The following is a 22,938-nucleotide window of genomic DNA, read 5'->3' as shown; positions in this document are numbered from 1 at the left end:
GAATTCAGAGCACCGAGTTGCTGCTACTGTATTATATTCCATTTAGGTTAGCAGAATTCTAGTGTCTTACAGGAAATTTTGGAGGCCCCCCCGTAAATCTATTATAAAGAACACACACAAACGCACACACACATCACCAGCTAATGTTAGAGAACCATGTAGGAAGCAGCAAGCAGAGGAGTTTGTGATTGGTGGACTCCTCCTGCCTCTTTTCCATCTACAGTGTGAAACCTCTTGAGTGTCTTATCTCAGAGAAGGCAGCTCCCCTTGCAAAAAGTTCCATCCATCAGAGCTCTGAGACAGCTTCACCATGAAGGCCATCCTGATCATTGGTATTGTGCTACTGATGAATCTGACTCTGGCTGTTGCCACTGAGGTAAGGAGTGGTCTTATTGAATGTGACAATTGAAATGAGAATCTTCAGTTGCTTCAAAACCCTGATTTCGGGTACTGAAAGAAGGCTGTGTTTATGTAGTGGCTGCAGTTTGGGGGAGTGGAGGCGGCATTCATACATAGGAATTGAACATATTTAATGCCACCTGTTTCTGAAATGTAAAGCCCAATCCTGTGCATATTTCCTTGGATGTATGTCCTGCACGGAGTTCAAAAGTGCTTACTCCTGTCCCAAGTGAGTTCACATGGGGAATGCAGACTGAGTTGTACATTGGATGTAGGAAGCAATTCTAGAGTAGGACCATGGATATAAAGCTTGGAATTTTTATTTTGCAAAGGCATGCTCCAGCCAGTGTTAAGTACTCTTAGACTCTGCTGGTTTCTGTAGATCGAACTCTGCCAATTTTGGTTTCTCTCAGTTGTTCATTTTCCCAAGCTTAACTTCAGTTCTCCACATTTACAATTAAAAAAGAAGTTAATGCAAGTTTGTTAGCATTTTAGTGCACATTTCTCCTAATATATTTTGCCTAACATACCCATTTTTGCAAAGCAATTTCCCCTAATATAATGCATTTTGGTGAGTTATTTTCAATAGTATACACATTTGTGTAAATGTTGTTACAGCATATGCATATTTGTATACACTACTTGACTGGAGAACTGCATTGCAAAATACAGAGACGTGTGTATTTCAAGGGGTGGTTGTGTTTTTGTTCGTGTATTGTTATGGAAAGTGAAAATTAGATAGGTTTGACTCTAAATGTGAACTGATAGGGATGGAGGAGAAATTAAGTGGTTCAAAATGTCAGAAATTTGTAGTCCAATGTACAATGTAGTCCAAAGTCCCCCCGCTTTTTTTGGAAGCGAGTCCTGTGTATTTGGTTGGGTTGGACTTTTAACACGGCACATACACATAAATGTGCAGGTCTCCTTACAAATAACCCCTGGTGAATTCAAAGGGAGATATGTTTCTTTGATCCTTACAAAAATATGTGTAAAGAAGAAGACATATCTGTGAAGATTACCATCTGACCAAGGGGAAGCTGTCCAACCCATCCCACATAGCCTACTTTTACACCTTTAACAAAAAGCTCATGTGTAAAAATATGCCTGCAAAATGTTTCCATCTTTTGGGAGATAAAACAGGTGGGGGACTTTGTGGCCCTTCAGAGATTTTCTAGATTACAAAACCCATCATCCCTGACCATTGGATATGTTGGTTGGGGCTGATGGGCTTTTGAGTCTATCAGCATCTGGTGAGCCACAGCCTCCCCATCTCTGAGACAAAGCATTATCAATCTGTTCTTAATGTCACAAGCACACTGGCCAGTTTAAAAATGTCCCGGACATTTTGCTGCTTTCTGCCCGGGCACTGCTTCTGACCACAAGGTACATTCACAGGATTAAACAGCAGTTTTCCACTACTGCCCCTTGTGAGGGCTGATAAAGCAAGCTGCTGTTTATCTGCCATTTTAAAAATCTAAACTGGAAAAGTCAATGCTTGTAAAACCCTTCAAACTCATCTCTTGTGGTTTATGGGTGATGACCAGCTGAGGATTATAAACATGGGTGAGTACCAGATTGCTGCTTTAAAACCACAGCCATTCTGATAGATGCAATTTATCACAAACAACACATTTCTTCACTTAACTCACACAACCAACTTTCTCTAATTTCCTGCCTAGGAAGCTCCTTAAGAGATCAGAAGTGGGTCATTGGCAACAAATGTTTGTTTATAGGTTTCCCCCCTGGAAATAATAAAAATGGGTTAAGTGTGTGGTGAACGAGATGCAGGCTAGCTTTTTAAGGACAGTCATGGTGCAAAACATGCATGCATGAAAATAGCAACAGATATCTTTAACAGCTATAACTGTTTAAAGTGGTATAAGAGCACTTTAAAAATATGGGGCGAATGTGGCCATTGTCCCCATGGGAGGCCTAGGTGCTCCTTGGCTTGCTTTCAGACAGACAGGAACACTGTTTTATTTCAGCAAGTTTTTTATACACTGCCATCTTTGTTCCACACCTCTGCTACTTTTTTCAGTCTTTAGAAAAACTATTGTAGTTTGTGAAGGGTACTAAGACTTGGTAGGAGACGCCTATTCCCTTCACAGAACTGAAGTTCCCTCAGTGCTTTAACAATCCCTCTTCCCAGGGAACTCTGGGAATTGTAGAGGGAACAACTCTCAGCACGTTTAACAAACCACAGTTCCTTGGATTATTAGGGGGAAGCCATGACTTTTTTAAGTTGCATGCTGCTGCTTTAAATATATAGTGGAGTCCCACTGAGTCCAGTGGACTTTATTCCCAGGGTATAACCAGTGCAGACTGGAGCTGGTGTGAATTATAGTCCTGATCATCTGGAGGGCACCAGGTTGCAGAAGGCTGATGTACTAGCTAGATCCGATTTCCCTGGTATTTGGGGCGCGGTCTCATTGCCACCGCTGCAGTTCTCAGAACATTGCATCACTTTCTGCCTGGGTTTCCTTCTCTGCTAGAATAACAGGAAACAGGTTTCAGGTGCTGGCACTGCCTTGAGCAGGGCCTGTCATTCTTTACTGCTTGCCTGCCAACCTCAAGGCCCAGAACATCAGCTGCTGGGGGCCGGCTGGGGAGAGGCAGTCAGTCAGTTGTAAAACTTCCCAGGAAATAGGTGCCGATTAGATAGCAGTGAAAAATAACTTTTTATAAGGGTGAGAACATTACATATGCAGCAAACTTCTGTGGCACCATGCTACTGTGGTATCTTTCTCATTGTGGTATCTAAAACAGAAGTAAGATACCTTAGGATTGAGAACAAAATGAGGGCCTTGGACTTCCTGTGGACTCTACCGAGGCCTCATCCTTTACAGGCCCTGCTCCCCCACTGCCTGAATGTGTTCTTGAACTCTGAAAAATGTCTTTTTCTCTGGATGAAGGACGGGGGGGGGGTGTAGCCACAAGCTACTGCACATAGGTGGGAAATGTACCTCTGTTGCTTCACCAGCCTTTGTCTCCAGGTCTGTTTTGGGTTTGGCTGTCCGCATTTTGAAGTACAGTCATACCCTGGAAGTCAAACGGAATCTGTTCCGGAAGTACGTTCGACTTCCAAAACGTTCGGAAACCAAAGCGCAGCTTCTGATTAGCTGCAGGAAACTCCTGCAGCCAGTTGGAAGCCACGGAAAACCCGTTGGACGTTCGGCTTCAAAAAATAGTTTCCAAACTGGAACAATCACTTTCAGGTTTGCAGCGTTCGGGAGCCAAAATGTTCGAGAACTAAGCTGTTTGAAAACCAAGGTGCGACTGTACTTGACATAACACTGATGTCACATCTGAGGCTCTCCAGTTGTTGTTGTTCTAATTATGAAATCTGTTGGTCCCCTTTTTGACCAAGGTAATGCAAGGGGACTTGTAATCTATAAACAAACACACACATTAAAACCAGAATAGAAACAAGGAAAACGCCTAATGGCAATCCTGTTTTTAAAAGGCAGGATTGAAACATTTTACCCATTCAAGGAGGCCACAGATAGTTAAGAGCCAAAGGCCTGGTGAAACAGATATGCCTTGGCCTGACGCCTAAAGCTATGTAATGATGGCGCCTGGCAAGCCTCCCTGGGGAGAACATTCTACAAGGGGGGAGCCTGGTGATGGGTGTAAGAGTCTCACAACATCTGAAGGGCATCAGGTTCCCCATCCCCAATCTAAAGAGAACCAATCTGGGAAGACCATTAGGCTGCATCCAAGTAAGTTTTGTGCAGAGTTTTCCCATTAAAAGTAATGTACCCTAACTTAGTCATGTTCAGTCATTTAAATGGGTTAGCATTGGAAACAACCCATTGGCCCAGATTCAGCGTTCTCTGACTGCCAGTGTAAGGGCTGTTGCACTAGCATAATGTCAAAAGCAAAGTTCAAAAGTTTGTGATCCCTTCAATGCGAGTAAACAGCACTTCCTCTATTTGGTCCAGAAAAGAACAAAAGCATGTCAAGATGCATGTGAATGCAGGGAGAGCAGTTTTCTCATGCAAGGCGGAAGAGAGCTTTGTTTGAAGGAAAGGGGTGTAGCTCCGTAGTAGAGCAGCTGCTTTGCATGCAGAAGATCACAAGTTCAATCCCTGGTATCTTCAGGTAGGGCTGGAAATGTCCCCTGCCTGAAACCCCGGAGAGCTGCTGCTAGGCTGTGTAGACCATACTGAGCAAGATGGATCATTGGGCCTGACTTGGTATAATGAGTCTTCCTATGTTGGTAAGGTATCAACTGTGTCAACTAACGTAACAAAGTACCCTGCAGACCTTCAGTTTTGTTGAGAACTTCTCTGACCCCGTATCATATACTGTTCTCATTTGCTCTTCAGGTCGCAGCAAACACTCCCAAAACCACGACTCCTGCTTCTACACCAGCTTCCAGAGCCATGTCCCTCAATGGCCCAGCTTGCTTTCTGCTACCACTCCTGATGGTTGTGATTCATCTCCTCTGAGTTTACTAAGCCTGGAGAGTCACTCCTATGAGGGTATTCCTTAGAGGGTGAATTCATCTATTTTCTGCCTTTAGGGAAACCTTCCCTCCACCGATGATCCAGCCAGCATCTATGCTCCAGCTACAACCAACCCACAATTTTGGGCCATGTGGCAATATTCATGGTCCAAAGGCTTTTGGCTTCATCTTCACCACAATGGCTGCTTTATTTGCAGAATGAGAGGCAAACCAGAAGGACTTCTTGAACTTGATCCAGATGTGTGGGCTCATGCTCAGATGGTCTGCTCAGCAGGCGATGCATGCAGGTCTAGAATGCATCTTCACAAAGACATATCGGTTCCCTGAGATAGGCAACCCAAGTGTCACCTACTCATGTGCACTAATTAACAAGAGGCACAAATCCACTGGGATGTTTGCTCGGTCAGGCCCTCCAGGAAGAAACAGGAACTGTGCATAAGCACTGCAAGGCTCCTGTTTAGTTCTGTCAGGAGACTGTCCTGAGGCATTGTGGCTCAGTTCTGCCTCCTAGTCTGCCACCCTCAATGGGTATCCTAAATCTGTCATCCAAGGTCCCAGAAGATGACCACCCACCTCTTGTTTCTGTCAGCCTGCCATGCTATCCTGTGTGAAGCATCCCACGCACCCACCCAACTTCAGGAATCATTTGAGGTCGCTTCCTGGTCTTCAGGATGTCACCTCTTGAATCGCAGCAAATTCAGGTGTGGACTGTCAACCCTTTGAAGTGGCAAACCTCAAGAAGTTGGCTGAAGATGGTCCAGGAAGATAAACCATGCAAGATAAAAAGCAGTGTTTGCAAATGTTCTGCCTCTGTTTTCTGTAATCCCCCACGCAGGGTGGGTCAATGAATGAAATAAAAGCTTATTGGCTGGAAAGCCTGCCTTTGTTGTAGTCTAGACTGTTCCTGTGCAGGGCTGTAGCCAGCCAGCCAGCCAGCCAGCCATGTCCCATTATAGAATATCCCATTCCATTCCCTTTTCATTCTGGTTTTCCTCCCCATTCCTATCACCAAAAAAGCAGCGAGTCAGCACTTCTTGCTCTCTGAGTGAGTATGCTCAGTCCTCACTGAGGTGTTTAAAGGTCTGCTCTCCACCCCACACTTTTAGCCCCCCCCCACCTTTTGTGCTTATAAAAACACTGCTTCTGCTCTCTGCCCAAGTATGTTTGCTGACTCCTTCCTCTTGTAGTGGGAAACGTGGGATCTACTATTAAAAATGAGGTCACTGTTATTATACATTAGCAGCCTCATAACTGGCATTGCTCAGGAATTCTAAGAAACCAAAAAAATCAATGCTGGTTTGAAATCAGTGATTAAAATCAATGCAGTTTGGAAAGGCTCAGTCCACCATCTTGATTAAAAACACGGCGACCAATTGTATCCAAACATAGACAAAAACCTGCTCCTTGACCTCAGGTGCCAATGAGCAAAATTTGATTACAATATCTTAAGAGGTGTCCACATGCATAGGCAAGTAATTTTCCAAAATTAATAGTGGATTATATTATATAGGGGGGATGCGGGTGGCACTGTGGGTTAAACCACAGAGTCTAGGACTTGCCAATCGGAAGGTTGGCAGTTCGAATCCCTGCAACGGGGTGAGCTCCCGTTGCTCGGTCCCTGCTCCTGCCAACCTAGCAGTTTGAAAGCACGTCAAAGTGCAAGTAGATAAATAGGTACCGCTCCAGCGGGAAGGTAAACGGCGTTTCGGTGTGCTGCTCTGGGTCACCAGAAGTGGCTTAGTCATACTGGCCACATGACCTGGAAGCTGTACTTCGGCCAATAAAGCGAGATGAGCGCCGCAACCCCAGTCAGTCACGACTGGACCTAATGGTCAGGGGTCCCTTTACCTTTATATTATATAGGAATGACTTCTCTGGCATACATTTGTCTAATTCCTGTTGAAAGCTATATTTTAAAGTGCCCTTTTGGTGCCAAAGGAGGCTTCCCAATGCAAATAGCAGTTGTGTGTGTGCATGCACATGAACACTATTTTCCTCAGGACAAGACTATCACTAGCCATGATGGCTACTCACTGGAAGCAATGATGTTTCTGAATGCCAGTTGCAGGAAGCCACAGGAGAGAGTGCTATTGTACTTTGATTCTGCTTGCAGGTTTCCCACAGGCATCTGGGTGGCCACTGTGAGAACAGGATGCGGGGCTAGATGGGCCATTGGCCTCATTCAGCTGGCTCTTCTTACATTCTCGTATGTGAGAGGGATTGTTTTTTTTCTGACCTTCAGCCGCAGCTTGGCTTACAAGGTATCAGTAGGCAATCAACTCCATGCCATGAAAAACAAAAACAGAACTGATTTCCGCAGATCAGGTTGAAGCAGAACAAATAGGTTCCCGAACGGCAGTGGCCGAGGGGTTTTATTTTGGGGTGGGGCTCAGAGTAGTTGGCTCCTGTTCAACAGTGGCTGAATATACAAATTAGCTTTACCTTTACCTAAGATACAAATGCTAAAAGTTGAAGCTTTTAAAAAAATGTCATTGGCAAACGGAGCTAAATATGATAACCTGCTAGATGGTGCAGATTAAATTGCTGTTTTGAGATTGGTTCAAAAGTTCACATCCCTAGTCACAAAAAGGCCAGGTCTTTTGCCTGATGGGAGTTGTCGTCCAAAACATTGGTAGAGCATCATGTTAGCTGATGTAGTGTATTAGGGCAATGAGGCCTGGGCATTAGGGTTCCCTTTTAGCATCTGCTGTCTCAAATTAATGTTTATGCCCCTTTGAGTAAAATGCTACAACAGTAAGTTTGCATTTAGCTGAAAAACTGTAAAAGGGCATTCCCCCCCCAAAGTAAAGCTAACAATTGCTTTATTACACCTGAACAAAATCTTTTATTTTTCTGCTTAAAACAGGATACTCATATATCCCACCAGGGGCGCGGACTTATGAAAAATATTGGGGGGGGGGGCCCTGGGAAAGCTCATGAATAATAAATAAGCTCATGAATATGCAGATAAAGTGGCGCCGCCTCCTCGTGAGCGAATAGGGGAGAGCGTGCTGCGCCTATTAATCAGCTCCGAAGGAAAATGGGTGGAGCTTTTGCTCGGGAGGGAGGGCAGGAGGCATGCAGCCCGACCCTGTGCATTTTGGGCTGGGGGAGGGGCGGCGGCGGTGCTCTGCTGGAGGGGCGCCCGAGATTATTGGGGGGGCGGAGCCCCCCAAACGAATTTTTGAGGGGGCTCGGGCCCCCTCAGGCCCCATGGAGTCGGCGCCTATGTATCCCACCCACCTTGCTTAGACACCAATGTTTCATTTCCCTTCTAAACATGTGAAAGCCACAGTCTGCAGTCTTAGATTGCATGCAGATAAGTGTGGGTTTCCTGTTGTAACCGAGGTACGGTAAGTCATCTTTCTGAACAGGTTCACATCTTTGTTTCAGAAAGTGCAAATCTGATAAGATTCAGCCTTGAATGCGGACCAAATCAAATATATTGTCCAAAGATACCTGTGACACTTCCAGGCAAAGCTTTGCATAAAAGCTATGCTGCGGGAAAACCAGTTTCCCTATTAGCAGTCAAGGTGACACAAGACCCTCTTTCACATTCTCTTTAGCAAACTAACTTCTGGGCTATGCCACTCATCAGGAAGCATGCTCTTCATTGGCTGAGTTCCCTTCCTGGGAGGGACAACACAGTCCAGGAGGGAGAGAGGTTCTATTCCACATCCCAAACTGTTCCTAATGGTGTAGGAGATTTGACCTTCCCAAGGCACTGGAAGCACATCAATATTTTATATGTTCTGCACTTGACCCCTGTTGGGCATAACAGGCTCTGGGGCCCAGTCACACTAAGTTGTGGCTCAAGTTCAGTCCTGACCGTCTGCCAGAGGCCACACCCCCTACATTCTGGGCTTTCTTCCCCTACCTGAGTAGTGGGAAGGGACTTGCGCCTTTGCCTTCCTTTCTTGACTGGGAACTGAAGCAACGGTTGAAACCCATGGAGAAGCCCCACCCAGAAATAACCACATGCAAAAATATTCCAAAGAAGGCTAGACAAATCAATGGCCCTTGCGTGCATCCAAGAAAATGGGCTGGCTTCACACATAAAAACAAAACTTCCAGGAGGGACAATTTGTTATGCCAAGCCGCTGCTATTTCCACTATGCCCTCCAGCTGCACATTGGTTAAATAATTGATCTTGTTAAACTCCTAATGCACGACTGCATACTTTTAGCAACTGCCTGTTAAAAGATTTAGTATGTGCCACAAACGAATCCCATAAAGAGGGGAGGAAGATGCATGCATTTATTTTCAGAATGTGTACATCCATCCAAGGAACCACTGCTAGCTCTGATTCTGCTGAGTTTTGTGGGATGTACATATAGTGAAAAGTGTAAGCACCTTTATTTGATATCTACATGCAAAATGGCTTCCTGACGAAACCCTGCTCCTTCACACAAAAAGCCTGAGGAAGAACGCGCTGTTGAAGAAAACAGAACCCTCTAGTGGTGGAAATGAGAAATAGCAGCAACAATTCCTCACTGCAAATAGATGTCTTTCCCATAGCCCCCAAAGCTGGGGCTATGAAAAGTGAGGCAAGGGTTCTGAGAACCAGCACATGGAAGAAGCTGGTCCTGGTTTAACAACCATCAATGCAACATGTGTCAGTGATGAATAAATATGGGGGTTTGCCTAATAGTGAGTCAGACTACTGATTCATGAAGCTCTGGGTATGGAAGCAGATTCCAAAGGACTCAAGCATGGATTCCTTTAGGAGCAGAATTTACACAGTGCAGAAGAACCTGACACATCAAAGACTGCTTCTCCCCATATGAACCGACTTGGACCTTGTGATCCTCATCTGAGGCTCTTCATCATGTGCCTCCTCTGAGAGGCAACAAAAGAACAGGCCTTTTCTGCAGTGGCTCCCCACCTGGTGCCTTCATTACATATCTTTACGTGCCAGGCAAAAACATTCCTCTTCTCCCAGGCCTTTGACTAATTAAACAATTTATGGCCTTTTAAATTGTGTGAGGGTTATTGTTTTTGTTTGTTGCTGTGTTATGCATTTTGTGTTTTTATATTGTAAATCACCATGTAAACCTCTGGTGGGTGGTACAGAAAATTAATAAATAATAATAATCCACCAGCACTGCAGAGAAGCTTGAGAATAGCATAGGCTGAGGTTGATCTCTGACAAACTATAGCAGGGGTGTTTACCCTGTGGCTCTCCAGATGCTGTTGCGTCTAACTCCCATCAGCCCCAGTGAACATGATCAGTTGTGAGGGGTGGTGGGAACTGTAATACAATAATATATGGAAGGCCACAGGCCAGCCATTCCAGCAGCAGCATAATTAATACCCTGCCTTTTTCACAGACTGGGACTCATGGCAGCTTAGAAAAATTAAAATAACACAGATAAAATTAGGAGCAGTGTCCAGGCACAAATTGCTTTTAAAAAGCTTCTTTTTTTGAGAGATTTTGCCCAAAAAGCTCAACAACTTTGGCAAAAAAAGGTTTAAAAGTAATTAAACTATAATAGAATTAAAACAATATAAAAACAACTCTATTAAAATGCAGATAGTGAAAAAGCACAGCTTTGTAGACTTGCAAGAACCTAATGTTCACCAGTTCCTTATAATATGGGGTTTGCAGCCACATTAGTGTAATACCATTCCTGCTTTTCTTTTGTTTATGATCCCAGCTGGCCAATTGTTGTTGTTGTTACAGGCATTTATCTCCACCACCCAAAACACTTGTGGGCAAGATCCCTACATGTTATGCCTGTGGTTGAAGCCAGTGTCCCCATGAACATGTCCTAGTGGCAAATAATGGAGTCAGCACACCAGCCAGAGAGATGGATTTATAAAAGGCATAGTATCATACACAGGTACATAAATAGAGTTTACAAGGTAGCCCATCCCCTTAGGAAGAAGAGCACAGGGGAAAGGGAATGGGCTGCATGCAAGGACAAAAGGCTCATTCATGCTGTATGTGTGTGTTAGTTTTAGATATTCATATATAAGCCTAAACCAGCAGGGCTGGGGACACCTGTGAGGCTTTGGCAGCTTGCTTTCCTGTGCTCATACAGGTGAGCTGCTTGACCTTGTCCATTCATGAATGATCCGCGTATCAGAACTCGCCAATAATCTCAATCTTGCTGGGCTCAGCTCCTAGTTGTTGGAAAAGAACCAGCTTTTGCCTCCTTTCCTCTACAGAGTTCCTTGAGGAGACCAATCTCTGTACTTCACAGAAACATTTTCCTCTTTCTGGGCTGCAATCTGTGGGGAAAGGATTGCATCTACTAACCAAATGCAGCACCCAGTCACTTATCCATTTCAGCAGCTAATCCCCAAAGATGGAGCTTGGTCACAAAAGGACAAACGTCTGTGACTTGCAGGCTAAATTCTAGTTCTGCACGTGACATGGCTCTCCAATTCCTGCTTTCTTCAAAGCACCCGGACGTCCCAGATCTGTGTAGGCCTTTCCTCCGAACAATCCCAGAGGATGGCATGGTCCCGGTCATAGGTTCGGCCTCCTACATGGAAAAAAGGAAGAAGAAAATGGGCATTTCACCCAATCGATGTTGTTTGTGCGCTGCCCTAAGAAGGATTTGAATCCTGAAAAGCAGGCTATGGATAATTGTGATAGATGATAGATAGATAGATAGATAGATAGATAGATAGATAGATAGATAGGTGATATATAGATGTCTCCTTCACTATTGCTGGACTAGGCTAGAGTATGCTGTGCATAAACATTCCAAGTGACTTTTATCACCAGATCTTCACCTTGATATAAGCTCAGAGAACAGAAAGCGAGTTCTATTAGGTTAGGCTGAAGGAACTGGATTGTAAGCATTACATCTAGAAAAGATAATGCATGAGAAGTGCTTTTGATGTTTGAGAGTGCTATACACATGTTAAGATTAAATAGTGGTGCAGAAAGATTGAACAGGAATTTCCAGGAATGGTGGGTGACGTGGGGAAAAGGTGAAAGGAAACTGAGAATGAAGCATTTCTAGCTAAATGTCATCCCTTCTACAGCCACATTACTTGCTTCCTGGCCTCAAGAACTCCCTCATGAGCCTAAATCTGAATCACAACAAAACAAAACAACAACAACAACAAAAGCCAATGCCTTACCTTTCACATCCAGGACCTTGTTTTCAAACATCTGGCTGCAGATTCTCCCAAAAGAATCGATTTGCCAGGTCTGCCGGGGCAGTCGGCTTTCAGACCACAACACCACCTTGGATCCTTTTGCAGCTGGACCAATCACCTGCAGGCTCATGTTGGGCGCAACCTGAAAGTCAAGAGAGGCCAATTCAGTGTTGTATGAAAGTGTGTTGCATACAGACAGTGAACATCTAAAGCTGAAGTTGACTTTTACTGAGTCAAGCCATTGGTCTATCCTGCCCAGTACTGCCTACTCTGACTGGCAGTGGCCTTTTGAGATCTTTCTCATTACCTGATACCCAATATCCTGTTATCTGGAGATACCTGGGATTGAACCTGGGACTTTCTGTATACAAGACATGAGCGCCATCACTGAGCCATGGCACCTAAATACAGACTTTTCTTCTATACCAGCCCAGCATATACCCTTGTAAGTGACATTTTCTATGTGAAGCAGCCATCTCATCCATCTGTTTAACTATTTATTATATTCATGATTAACTGATTTGGATATTAGTTTTGCCTGGCTTACCCAAATACTATGTGGACAATAGAGGGAGCGGAACTATTTAAACTTGAGGGTATCGTATGGGGTCTTCTTGAAGCAGGCCTGGATGCACCCCAGCTGCTTCTGTCCCTGTAAACCACACAAGAGGAAGAGAAAGAAGCCCTCACCTGGTTCTTCATAAGCCCCTCTTCATAGTACCAGATGGAGCTGCTCTTGCCATTGAGCTCTGAGACCAGAACTCGCCCAGCTTTCATGTCTTCAACGTCATCTGGGACAGACAGGAAGGACTTCAACTCTTCGTTTTTTATTTGGAAGTAGATGCGTCTCTGGGGAGAGGGAGGGGAGAGGCAGACAGAAAAGACAATCACTGTGCATTCATCTAAGCTGCTCAGCAAGTTCCATGCTATGGAGCAATCTGACCACAGGGTCCCTTCTCAGAGTCATGCATGTATGCAGGGTGGATAAAAATCAATTATTATTATTATTTTTAAAAAAATAATTAAAAAATTGGAATTTTTTATTTAAATCAGATTTTAAAAAAATTTAATCGGACTTTTAAAATAAAATGCTTTTGGAGGAAAAATCTTTCTAAAGGTAGTTTTCTATTTAAGTTACATTATAGTCCAAAGGTTATTCATCAGGAAATAAGGATTTGTTTGAAGTTTCTCATGTGTGCTAAAACTCAGTCTAAGTTTTTTTTTTAATCATTTAACCACATTGGTTAACAAACATGGATGCATATGCTATAAAGTTATTGTTTTAGTTAAATAAATTGTTTAAATTGCTATTGAGGAAATGATTATTTTTCTCCTTCCAATAAAGTACAGCAGAAAAGTTGTCCAAATATAAATAATTTCATTATTATACGTCTATGTATTTCTGATAGTATAACCAAACCTGTAATTTTTGATATAACTGTAAAAACTACTCTGAAAATTTATTATTCCAAAAATGAAACCTTCATCAGGTTGTAAATATTAAGAGGATGCCATCAAGGTTGAACATTTCTGTAAAAAATGATTTAAATCAAGTCTTACTGACTAGTGATTTAAATTGTGATTTAAATCATATCCACCCTGCATGTATGCCTCAGTGGGCAGCAGGTATGGTGGAATAGCCAGCATTCTGACATCTACCTGCTCCTCAGATTTATAATGGCCCACTTGAACATTTAAGCAGCTTGGCAAGGGACAGAGAGATAGGGCAAATGTGCCACATACATCTGGTTAAACTGCTCCTTAACCAGTAATCCTTTGCCTATAACCCCTCCCCAGTAGACCAGAGCACTGGGCACTCACCTGCCGGATGGGGTAAAGGGAGCCGATGTGCTGAAGTCCACTGTATGTCAGCCAGTTGGTGATCTCCATACAGTCCAGGAGCCACTGGCGGCCTCGGAAGTCGCTATGTTCACACAGCACCCAACTGTATGAGGGAATTGGCAGAGCAACAAACAATGGAAGAAAAAGCATTAGCAGCACAGATCACTTTGGCCCTTCATCAATTGGGAAACGGTAATCAAAAACAGGAGCATGGGACCTGCTTGCTGCTGACGCTACAGACCTGGCTAGTGTTCATGATGGCCACATACGGTCTCCTAGACACCTCCAGTTGTTACTAGACATTTCAAAGACTTTGGGACACAAACCCAAAGACGCAAAATTTGCACAAGCAATAGGTGTAAATTTAGAATTAAAATGTGTCAGAAGGCAAGCCATCTACTTTCTCATCCAAATCAACGCAGATAAAATTCTTCATTTAATTTGCACACCACCACAAATCATTTAATTCCCCAGGGGCAGCGATGTTTTTGCCATACAATTCCCTCTGAGAGTGATGGAACATCAAGTCCCGTAACTCCCAGGGGGAATGGCTCCTCTACTCTATTCCTAGTGTGTGGTAGCAAGAAGTCTCCAGTCCTCCAGGCTGTGGCTGGCTGGAGGACTTTGGGGAAATGCAGCTTTAAAATCAGCAGAGAAACAGGAAGGGGCAGACTCAGTTCTGCCCCATGTGGAATGGGTTTGTCCATCCCTACTTAGCCCTAACAATGGCCCAGGTCGTTATGTGTGATAGCAGGTCATCCTTTACTTACATTCCACCCTTTACCCGCACAGAGAGGACATGGTTGTTGAATCCCTCAGCCTGAAGGCTGCGCACTTCACTGTTCAGCTCAATCTCCTTCCCTTCAAAACACTCCAGTCCATGTAGGAAGATGGAGGGCTCCGAGAAGAACTAAGAAAAAAAGGAAAACAGAGTTGAAGGGCAGGGATGAAACTGAGCTCGAGGAACAAGAAGAAGGCTAACCTTAAGGATGGGGTGGTCAAATGAAGGATGCCTCAAATAATTACTAATCATCAGCATATTGCATAATGTACTGCAAAACTCTATATGACCCCCCCACAGTGGTTTCATGTAGATATTAAACAACATATAGGGGATAAAATTGAAGCCTGAGGAACTCCACATTGAAGGCTCCATGGTGCCAAGGAGCACTCCCCAAGTATCACCCTCTGGAAACGACCATCCAAGAAGGAGTAGTGCCATACACTCCTAACTTGGACAGCCACTCCAGAAGGATACCATATCTAGCGGTACTGTATATACTAAATTTGTGAAGCCTAACTTTTTCTTCAAATTTTGCATCAGTGTTTCAAATGAGGTCAGGTTTCTTGTTGCCTGTTCTAATATCCTCTTTCGTTTGATTGCTAAATTGGTACCATAACAACCTAGAGACGTCGGAATCTTGTAGCTGCTGCATCCATCCAAACTTCTTTGGCAATGAATTGGCCCCTAGTGTGGAAATGCACTGTCCTATCTAAATTCTTGTATATCTAATCCTTTCTAACCACCATTTAATTTAGGGTACAATTTCCATATCTTGCGGCATAGAGTTCCATAAGTTAACTATGCATTGTGTGAAAGAAGCACTTTCTTTTGCCTGTCATTTACCTACTGCCAACCAGTATTAGAGCCAAGAAGATGTTTCCAACTTACAATGGGGACTTTCTTCAGCGAGCGGATGGACGTGGTGAAGAGGCAGCCCATGGAGGTCAGTGTTGGATACTCGCCTTCAGAGAGAATGTGTTGCTCTCCATCAAACTGGGGGCAGTCATAGAGAATCCAGCTGAAATGAGACAGAGACGTGATTGACTCCATCGCTCAAGTGGCAGCAATTTCATGTTCAGGGTTGTAGATCTGGTTCGAAATCTTTCTCCACTCAGGTGTTTCAAAATCCAAAAGTAAGACAGTTGCTCCAGCATGACCTTTCATGCCTAGCATTATTTGTTCAGGTGAACAAAGAATCAAGGATAGCCTCAGTAGCCAACATGAAGCCTTCACAATAGCTCCAGCCAGCATGGGCAATGGTCAAGGAAGAAGGGAGCTGTAGACCAGGAATGGGGGAAGTCTGGCCCTCCAGATGTATGCTGATGGGAGCTGTAGTTCAGCAACATCTGGAGGGCCAAAGGTTTCCCCACTCCTACTGGTCCAGCAACATCTGGAGAGGGCATCATGCTGGCAGTCCCTGCCCTAAATCTTTAGAGCCAACATGATGAGTTCTTCACATCATACCATTTACATTCAGCTGCTGTACTGAGGAAGCATCACTTTACCTGCCTCCATTGACCCTGCAGGAGCGTGGGATGAAATTCTCTGGAAGTGAGGCTTGGTCTTCCTTGAAAGAAACATAATTCCCCAAGAAGTCTGGATCTGAGAAGAGTTGGATCTGGGGAGTCAAGAAAATGTCAGATATGATCAAACTGAGGAAATAATGAACATGGAGGAATCAGACCTGCGGCAGACGGAAATATCTGTATCCTGCCAATGTGTTTCCTGACAGTCATTTCTTCTCCCCAAAGAAACACTGGGAGCTGTAGTTCTGGAAGGGGGGGATAGAAAAATATTTTAACTGAAAAATATTTGCACCCTCACCAAACTACGATTCCCAGGATTCTTTGGTGGAAGTCAGAACAGACTGGTAAAAAAAAATTAGGAAGTATGGGATAACCAAATTTTGTGTGAATCAGCAGCCCGTCTGGTAGTACCCATGTAACAGCAGTGTGGTGGGCATAAGAACCACCCTCATGCTTTGCTTCTGAAGTCCACCTGCTCACCTGAGAAATGAAGTGTAGACTGTGTTCCCCAACCTAGAAGAAAGAGAGAGAGAAGAAAAAGAAGTGGTAAACAATATAATCTTTAGGCAAGCCTAGAAAGATAAAAATTATGTGCTTGACTGGACGGTCCTTGAGATCATTTATTCAATCCAAGAGGGGAGGATCCAGGAAAATGCATCCATCTGGTTAAACAAACCAAATTTTGATGTCTATGATCTGAGAATAAAAAATTGTAGAGTTGGAAGGTACACCAAGGGCCATCTAGTCCAACCCCCTGCAACAAAGGAACCACAGTTTAAGAATCCCTGGCAGATGGCCATCCAACCTCTGTTTAAAAACCTCCAATGAAGTCCATCATCTTCTGATATAAGCACTAAGTTCCCATTTGCAGCCATCCTAACTTCCTTCTATATCTTCACAACAGCCATGTTGAGGTGGGTGAGGCTGGGAGATGGTGACCGGCCCAAGGCAGGCAGCGAGCGAAACCAATAATGGGTTTCAAGAGCCCATATTCTGAATATTTTCTTCTTGTTTAACAGGGTTGGCAAAATGTTTGTATTTTGCTGAGAGTTGTGAAACTCCCAAGGCTTAGAGGATTATTATTTTCTGCAATCAACAAAAGCTTATGCTATAATAAATTTGTTAGTCGTTAAGACAAGATGTATTTTGTGGTGGTCAATTTCATGTGTTGCTTTTAAGGGGAGGCAGGCCCTGTTCTGAGAATTGCCCCCAAACATTTTAATCTGGCCTTGCACAAAAACCTATTTGGAAACACAAAACGGAAGGATAAGCAAAGCTCTTTCTTGGAGACAGGTGGGATTGAGAACATGGTTTCTGAACTGGGGACACATGAATGCAGAGTTCTTTATTCTCACCTGTAGGATAGGTTGCACTGAGGAGATCTGGCAGCTGCTTGCACCCCAGTCTTCACAGTTGCGGTACACTCCTTTCTCCAGGATATACTGCTCCCCTGAGAAATTCTTATCTTCATAGGCCACCCACCTGGCCACAAAAATGGAAATGGATTATCTAAACCTCCATATTCACGATCTGACACCCAGAGCACTCGCAGCTCAATGTGCGTGTTTTGCTGACACATCTATCATGTGAAATTTCGACCTACAGTTCTTAATGAGCATAAACACTGCTCTGCTTCTTTCTCCCTCTAGCGTTTGGTGCAACCGTGTTGCAATAATCACCACTCATCCTCGTAAAGTCTAGATACTACCTCCTCCATTACCTATCAAACTGTTTCAAACAGCAGATTTTGGATATGTACGTTGTCAGGGAACTGCCATCGGAGGAACAGGTGGTGGAGGGGCTCAGGGAGGTAGACAGAGACTCAACAGCTGAAGCAGGAACCAGCAGGGGGAGGAGTGGATCTCTGAGGGAATGCGAGCAGGTGGGAGGGCTCAGAGACACTTCCAGCGAGAACAGTGGGGAGGTATCTGAAGCTCCCATAGGGAGACCCACGCCTCGCCGGAAACTGTCACGCCGTGAGTCCAGAAGGCGGGTTTCCGTTAAGGAGCTCTTATGCTGGAAACGATTCCGAAAACAACCACTGTCGGAATCTACGAGTGACTAGGGCAGACATGTTTGAGGAGCTCTGTCACACACAGAGGTTTGTGGAGTTGCACAAACTCTGAGGGACCACGATTTTACGCACAAGCAGCTAATCATCCCATCACAGCATTCCGACAGTCTCTGTACGCTGCCTGTGCAGGAGAAGGCATCATGAGCGACCCAGCCGGAACCGAAGGAGCAGGGGTTGGAGCTGGTCCAAGCTTGGAAGAAAGGTACCGAGCGTTGGAAATCCAATTGGCGCTGCAGACGGCTAGGCTTGAGGAGAGAAGGGCTCAGGATGCAGACAAGAAGGGGAGAGCCACCCAGTTCACCAGAAAGGTACCAGGATTGGTGCAGAAATTTGGGGGGGACCCCAAGGACTACCATGCCTTTAGAACAGAGATGCAATATGCCCTCAATGTGCAGTTTGATGAATTCCCTGACGAGGAATCGCGAGTGGCTTTTGTGATTGGGCATCTTGAAAAAGGGGCGAGGGACTGGGTTAGACCCCTGATGGCAACGCATAATGACGTCCTAAAGGACACCATGAAGTTCTTTCGTGCAATGGATCTCATGTTTTCCAGCGATATTGAGGAGGGAGTGGTGCGCAGACAGTTAATGGCTTGCAAGCAGGGAAGCCGATCTGTCCGTGAGTACTGGACAGAGTTCACCATGCTGGTTCACAGACTGGGGTGGGATTTATCGGCGGCACCCATTCAGATGCTATTTGAAGAAGGTCTTTCTTCGGCTGTGAAAGACGAACTGTCCCGGAGCCCCAGAGCGGTTTCTATGGATCAGCTGACCAAATCTGCGCTGACCATAGGAGCGCGCCAGGAGGCGAGAGCCTTGGAGAGGCGGGAAGGTAAGGGGGAACGTTGGAAGGAGTTCCGCATTCCAGACATTTCTGAGCCAGCTTTCCCGCCGGCAGAGCCGATGGAAATCGGAACAGCGCGCGCGCGCGCAGTTTCAAAGCCCAATGAAGGGGGTAGGAAGGAGGGAAAAGGCGCCCGGAAATGCTATCTCTGCCAACAGCCAGGTCACTTTGCCAGAGTCTGCCCCCAGAGGAAGGAATGGCAAGGGATGGTGGGAGCTGTTGAGGGAGGAGTGGAAGAGATATCGGAGCAAGTAAAAGCCAACGCCTGGCTGCCACCGTCGGGGCACAGCAGCCAGGCCAAAGAGCAGTGAAAGTGCCCACGCCAGAACCTCCCAAACCTGCCCTAGTGATAGAAGTGTCACTAGAGTTGCAAAACGGATACCCTCTGAAGATTAAGGCGCTGTTGGACTCAGGCAGCTCCTGCAATTTCATGAGCAAAGAGTTTGCAGCTGAACACCAGATACAGACGATCCCTTTAAGCAACCCCCTACAGGTGACCACGATCGATGGCAGGGAGCTGTTGGGAGGGGAAGTCAGCTTGCAGACCGTCCCAATGATAATGAAGGTGGCAAGGCACACAGAACTGATAGCGTTTAATGTGGCCACCTTGGGAGGGGCTCCCATTATTTTGGGGATGAGCTGGCTGGCGTTACATGATCCACTGGTGGGCTGGCATCAGAGAGTGGTTTCCTTTGGTTCCGCACATTGCTTAGAACACTGCAGGGAGGGAAAGGGTTCAGCAGGAGCCCAAGCTACCCTAGCAGGGACAGAAGTAACGGAGAAGGTGAAGGTACCACGACCATACGCAGATCTCAGTGATGTGTTCAGCGAAAGGGAAGCTGACCAACTACCCCCGCATAGACCCTTCGATTGTCAAATCAATTTACTGCCTGGGGTGCAGCTCCCCGCAGGCAAGTTGTATGCCATGTCAGACAGAGAAATGCAGGAGTTACGAGAGTTCATTGACAAGAACCTGAAGAGGGGTTTCATCAGAGAGTCAAGAGCGGTGGGAGGTAGTCCAGTGTTTTTTGTGGATAAGAAAAACACGGACAAGCCGAGACTTGTGTGTGACTTTCGGGCCTTAAACGCAGTGTCAGAACCATTGGCCTTTCCCATGCCTAGAATAGATGACATTTTGAACAGGGTGCGGAAGGGAAAGATTTTTACCAAGCTGGACCTAAGGGGGGCGTACAATCTGATACGTATAAGGAAAGGGGATGAATGGAAAACCACCATGTTCACCCCTTTGGGGGCATTTGAATATCTCGTTATGCCATTTGGATTACAAGCAGGCTCAGCGTGCTTTCAATCGCTGATGAACCACGTACTAGGGCCTTTGCTTTACAAGAATTGTGTGGCCTTCCTGGATGACGTGTTGGTGTATTCTGAGAATGAGGAGCAGCATGTGAGAGACGTCAGAGAAGTGTTGCGCAGGCTGCTAGCCAACCGGCTGTGGGTGAAACTGGAGAAGTGTCAGTTTCATACCAAGGAGGTGGAGTTCCTGGGGTACCGCCTGTCAGACAAGGGATTGGCTATGGATCCCGGCAAGGTCCAGGCAGTGCTGGAATGGAAAACACCCAAAACAAAGAAGGATGTGCAGAGGTTCCTAGGGTTTGGGAACTTTTACCGTAAGTTCATCCGAAACTTTGCCCACCTGACGGCGCCCATAACGGACTGTCTCAGCAGTAAGAAGAAATTTGTTTGGACTGAGGAGGCGGAGCGAGCTTTTGAGGAGCTAAAAAGGGCCTTCGCCTCTGAAGAACAGCTTCTGCATGTGGATTTACAAAAAAAGATGAGAGTCGAAACAGACGCATCAGACAGAGCCATAGGGGCGGTGCTTCTTCTGCAGCCAGGGAAGGAGGAGTCAGAGTGGAGACCGTGTGCTTTTTTTTCGCGAAAGCTGAACAAATCCGAGAGGAACTACACGGTGTACGATCGAGAACTTCTTGCTATTCATGAGGCTTTTCGGAGATGGAGGCACCTGCTAATTGGCGCACAACATAAGGTGCAAGTGTGCACTGACCACAAGAACCTAGAGTATTGGAGAACGGCACGAGTGCTCAACCAACGGCAGTTGAGATGGGCCCAGGAGTTCTCCAGATTTAACTTTGAGATTTGTTATGTGCCAGGCCCAGAGAACGTTAGGGCGGACGCTCTCTCACGTAAACCTGAATATTTGGAGGGGGAGGGAGCACCCGAAGAGAGACATGTCATTCCAGAGGACCGCTGGGTGTGTGGGGCGGCATTGGTGGGGCAAAGAGAACTGGTAGAGGGAACGGAGAACGATGAATACGCACAGGACAAACTCAGGGGACTCAGGAGGGAGGGAGATAAACCCGGAGGTTTTGAGTAGAGAAACGGGGCGTTGTACTACAAGGGAGCGTTATATATACCTGAAGGAGAGTTGAGGGGGAAGGTACTTAGGCAGCTGCACGATAGCCCCACAGCGGGGCATTTTGGGCAACACAGAACCATGTGGCTGGTGACCAGGGAATTTTGGTGGCCTAAGGTCAGGGAAGACGTGCGGGAGTATGTGAGGAGTTGTGACCAATGCCAGCGAGCCAAAGGGGAAAGGCGGGCGCCGGCAGGGTTGTTAGAACCGCTACCCACACCAGAAAGACCATGGGAAGCAGTGGCCATAGATTTCATGACTGATCTGCCAAGGTCCAGAGGGAAAACAGCCATCATGGTTGTGGTAGACCTGTTAACCAAAATGGCACACTTTATAGCCTGCTCACATGCGGTCACGGCAGAAGAAACAGCTAAATTGTTTGTAGAAAATGTGTTTAGGTTGCATGGCGCCCCCTTGAGGGTGGTTTCAGACCGAGGGAAACAATTTACTTCCAGGTTCTGGAGGAAGCTCATGAGCTTACTGCATGTAGAGGTTAATTTCTCGACTGCCCGGCATCCTGAAACCAATGGGCAGGCGGAAAGAGCCAATGGCATCCTCCAGCAATATTTGAGGTGTTATGTTAATGACAGAGAGAATGATTGGGTGGAGAAGTTGGCATTGGCGGAATTTGCCTACAACAATGCGGAGAACGTGTCCACGGGGATGAGCCCCTTTTTGGCTAATTACGGGTGCCATCCCAGGGCTTTCCCAGGGGGGGGAGGGGAGAGATGGAGCGTTCCAGCTGCCGAACAGTTCGTAGAAGAAATGGAAGCGATCCATCGCCAGCTCCAACTTAACTTAGACAGGGCCAAGGAGGAATATAAGAGGCAGGCAGACAAACACAGGAGAGAAGGTGAAACCATTAGGGTGGGGGACCAAGTGTGGCTGTCAACCCAAGGGTTACCCTTCAAAGGGGGTTGTAAGAAGTTAAGACCCAAAAGATTGGGTCCATTTGAAATCACACAACAGGTCAATCCAGTGGCTTTCAGGCTCCGGTTACCGAACCACATGAAGCTGCACCCAGTTTTCCACAGGTCATTGCTGTCACTGTATAAAGGGGACAGAGAAGGGAGGGTCACTCGGGGACCAGCAATGGAGGAAAGGGAACAAAGCTACCATGTAGCGGAGATCCTCGATTCCAGGTGGAAGGGAGATCAAGTAGAGTATTTGGTAATGTGGGAAGGGGAACCGGAGTCGGAAAACACCTGGGTCAGGGCAGAGGATGTCAATGACGAGGTTTTAATAGAAACTTTTCATCAGAGGTTCCCACGTAAACCTCAGCCTGTAGCGAGGTTCCGGAGGGAATACTTTGCCACCACCGACGAAGAAGAGGAGTTGGAGGGGTTCACAGATTCCGAGGAGGAGGAGGATTCAGCGAGCCAGGACGGCGATCGATGGAGGGAATTGTTCGAGACGTCTGAAGATGAAGAAGATTCTTTTCGGGGTTTTACCTCCTCACCTCCCAGAGGAGAGGAAACGGGAAGGGGTGAGGGG

At 45.8% G+C, this 22,938-nt stretch overlaps 1 protein-coding gene and 1 long non-coding RNA gene across 2 annotated transcripts in view; one reads left to right on the top strand and one right to left on the bottom strand.

The window, feature by feature from the left end:
- On the top strand, window positions 1-5,742 carry LOC308592217. Its single transcript, XR_014010446.1, has 2 exons — window positions 1-376; window positions 4,728-5,742. It is a non-coding gene; the product is annotated as an uncharacterized lncRNA (long non-coding RNA).
- Window positions 5,743-10,670: 4,928 nt separating this feature from the next.
- CRYBG2 (crystallin beta-gamma domain containing 2) overlaps window positions 10,671-22,938 on the bottom strand; it is a 66,882-nt gene continuing 54,614 nt past the window's right edge. Inside the window, exons 14-22 of the mRNA XM_081202742.1 lie at window positions 17,491-17,617; window positions 16,616-16,648; window positions 16,115-16,227; window positions 15,498-15,627; window positions 14,596-14,735; window positions 13,805-13,928; window positions 12,674-12,832; window positions 11,966-12,125; window positions 10,671-11,358 (exon numbers count right to left, since the gene is read on the bottom strand). Of these exons, the coding sequence (XP_081058868.1) occupies window positions 11,270-11,358; window positions 11,966-12,125; window positions 12,674-12,832; window positions 13,805-13,928; window positions 14,596-14,735; window positions 15,498-15,627; window positions 16,115-16,227; window positions 16,616-16,648; window positions 17,491-17,617 (1,075 nt within the window). The 3' untranslated portion in view covers window positions 10,671-11,269. The remainder of the gene's footprint in view (window positions 11,359-11,965; window positions 12,126-12,673; window positions 12,833-13,804; window positions 13,929-14,595; window positions 14,736-15,497; window positions 15,628-16,114; window positions 16,228-16,615; window positions 16,649-17,490; window positions 17,618-22,938) is intronic.

The sequence above is a fragment of the Podarcis bocagei genome (assembly GCF_964188305.1).
Source record: "Podarcis bocagei genome assembly, chromosome: 7".
In the NCBI taxonomy this organism is placed as follows: domain Eukaryota; kingdom Metazoa; phylum Chordata; class Lepidosauria; order Squamata; family Lacertidae; genus Podarcis; species Podarcis bocagei.
This window is presented reverse-complemented; position numbering and strand designations above follow the sequence as displayed.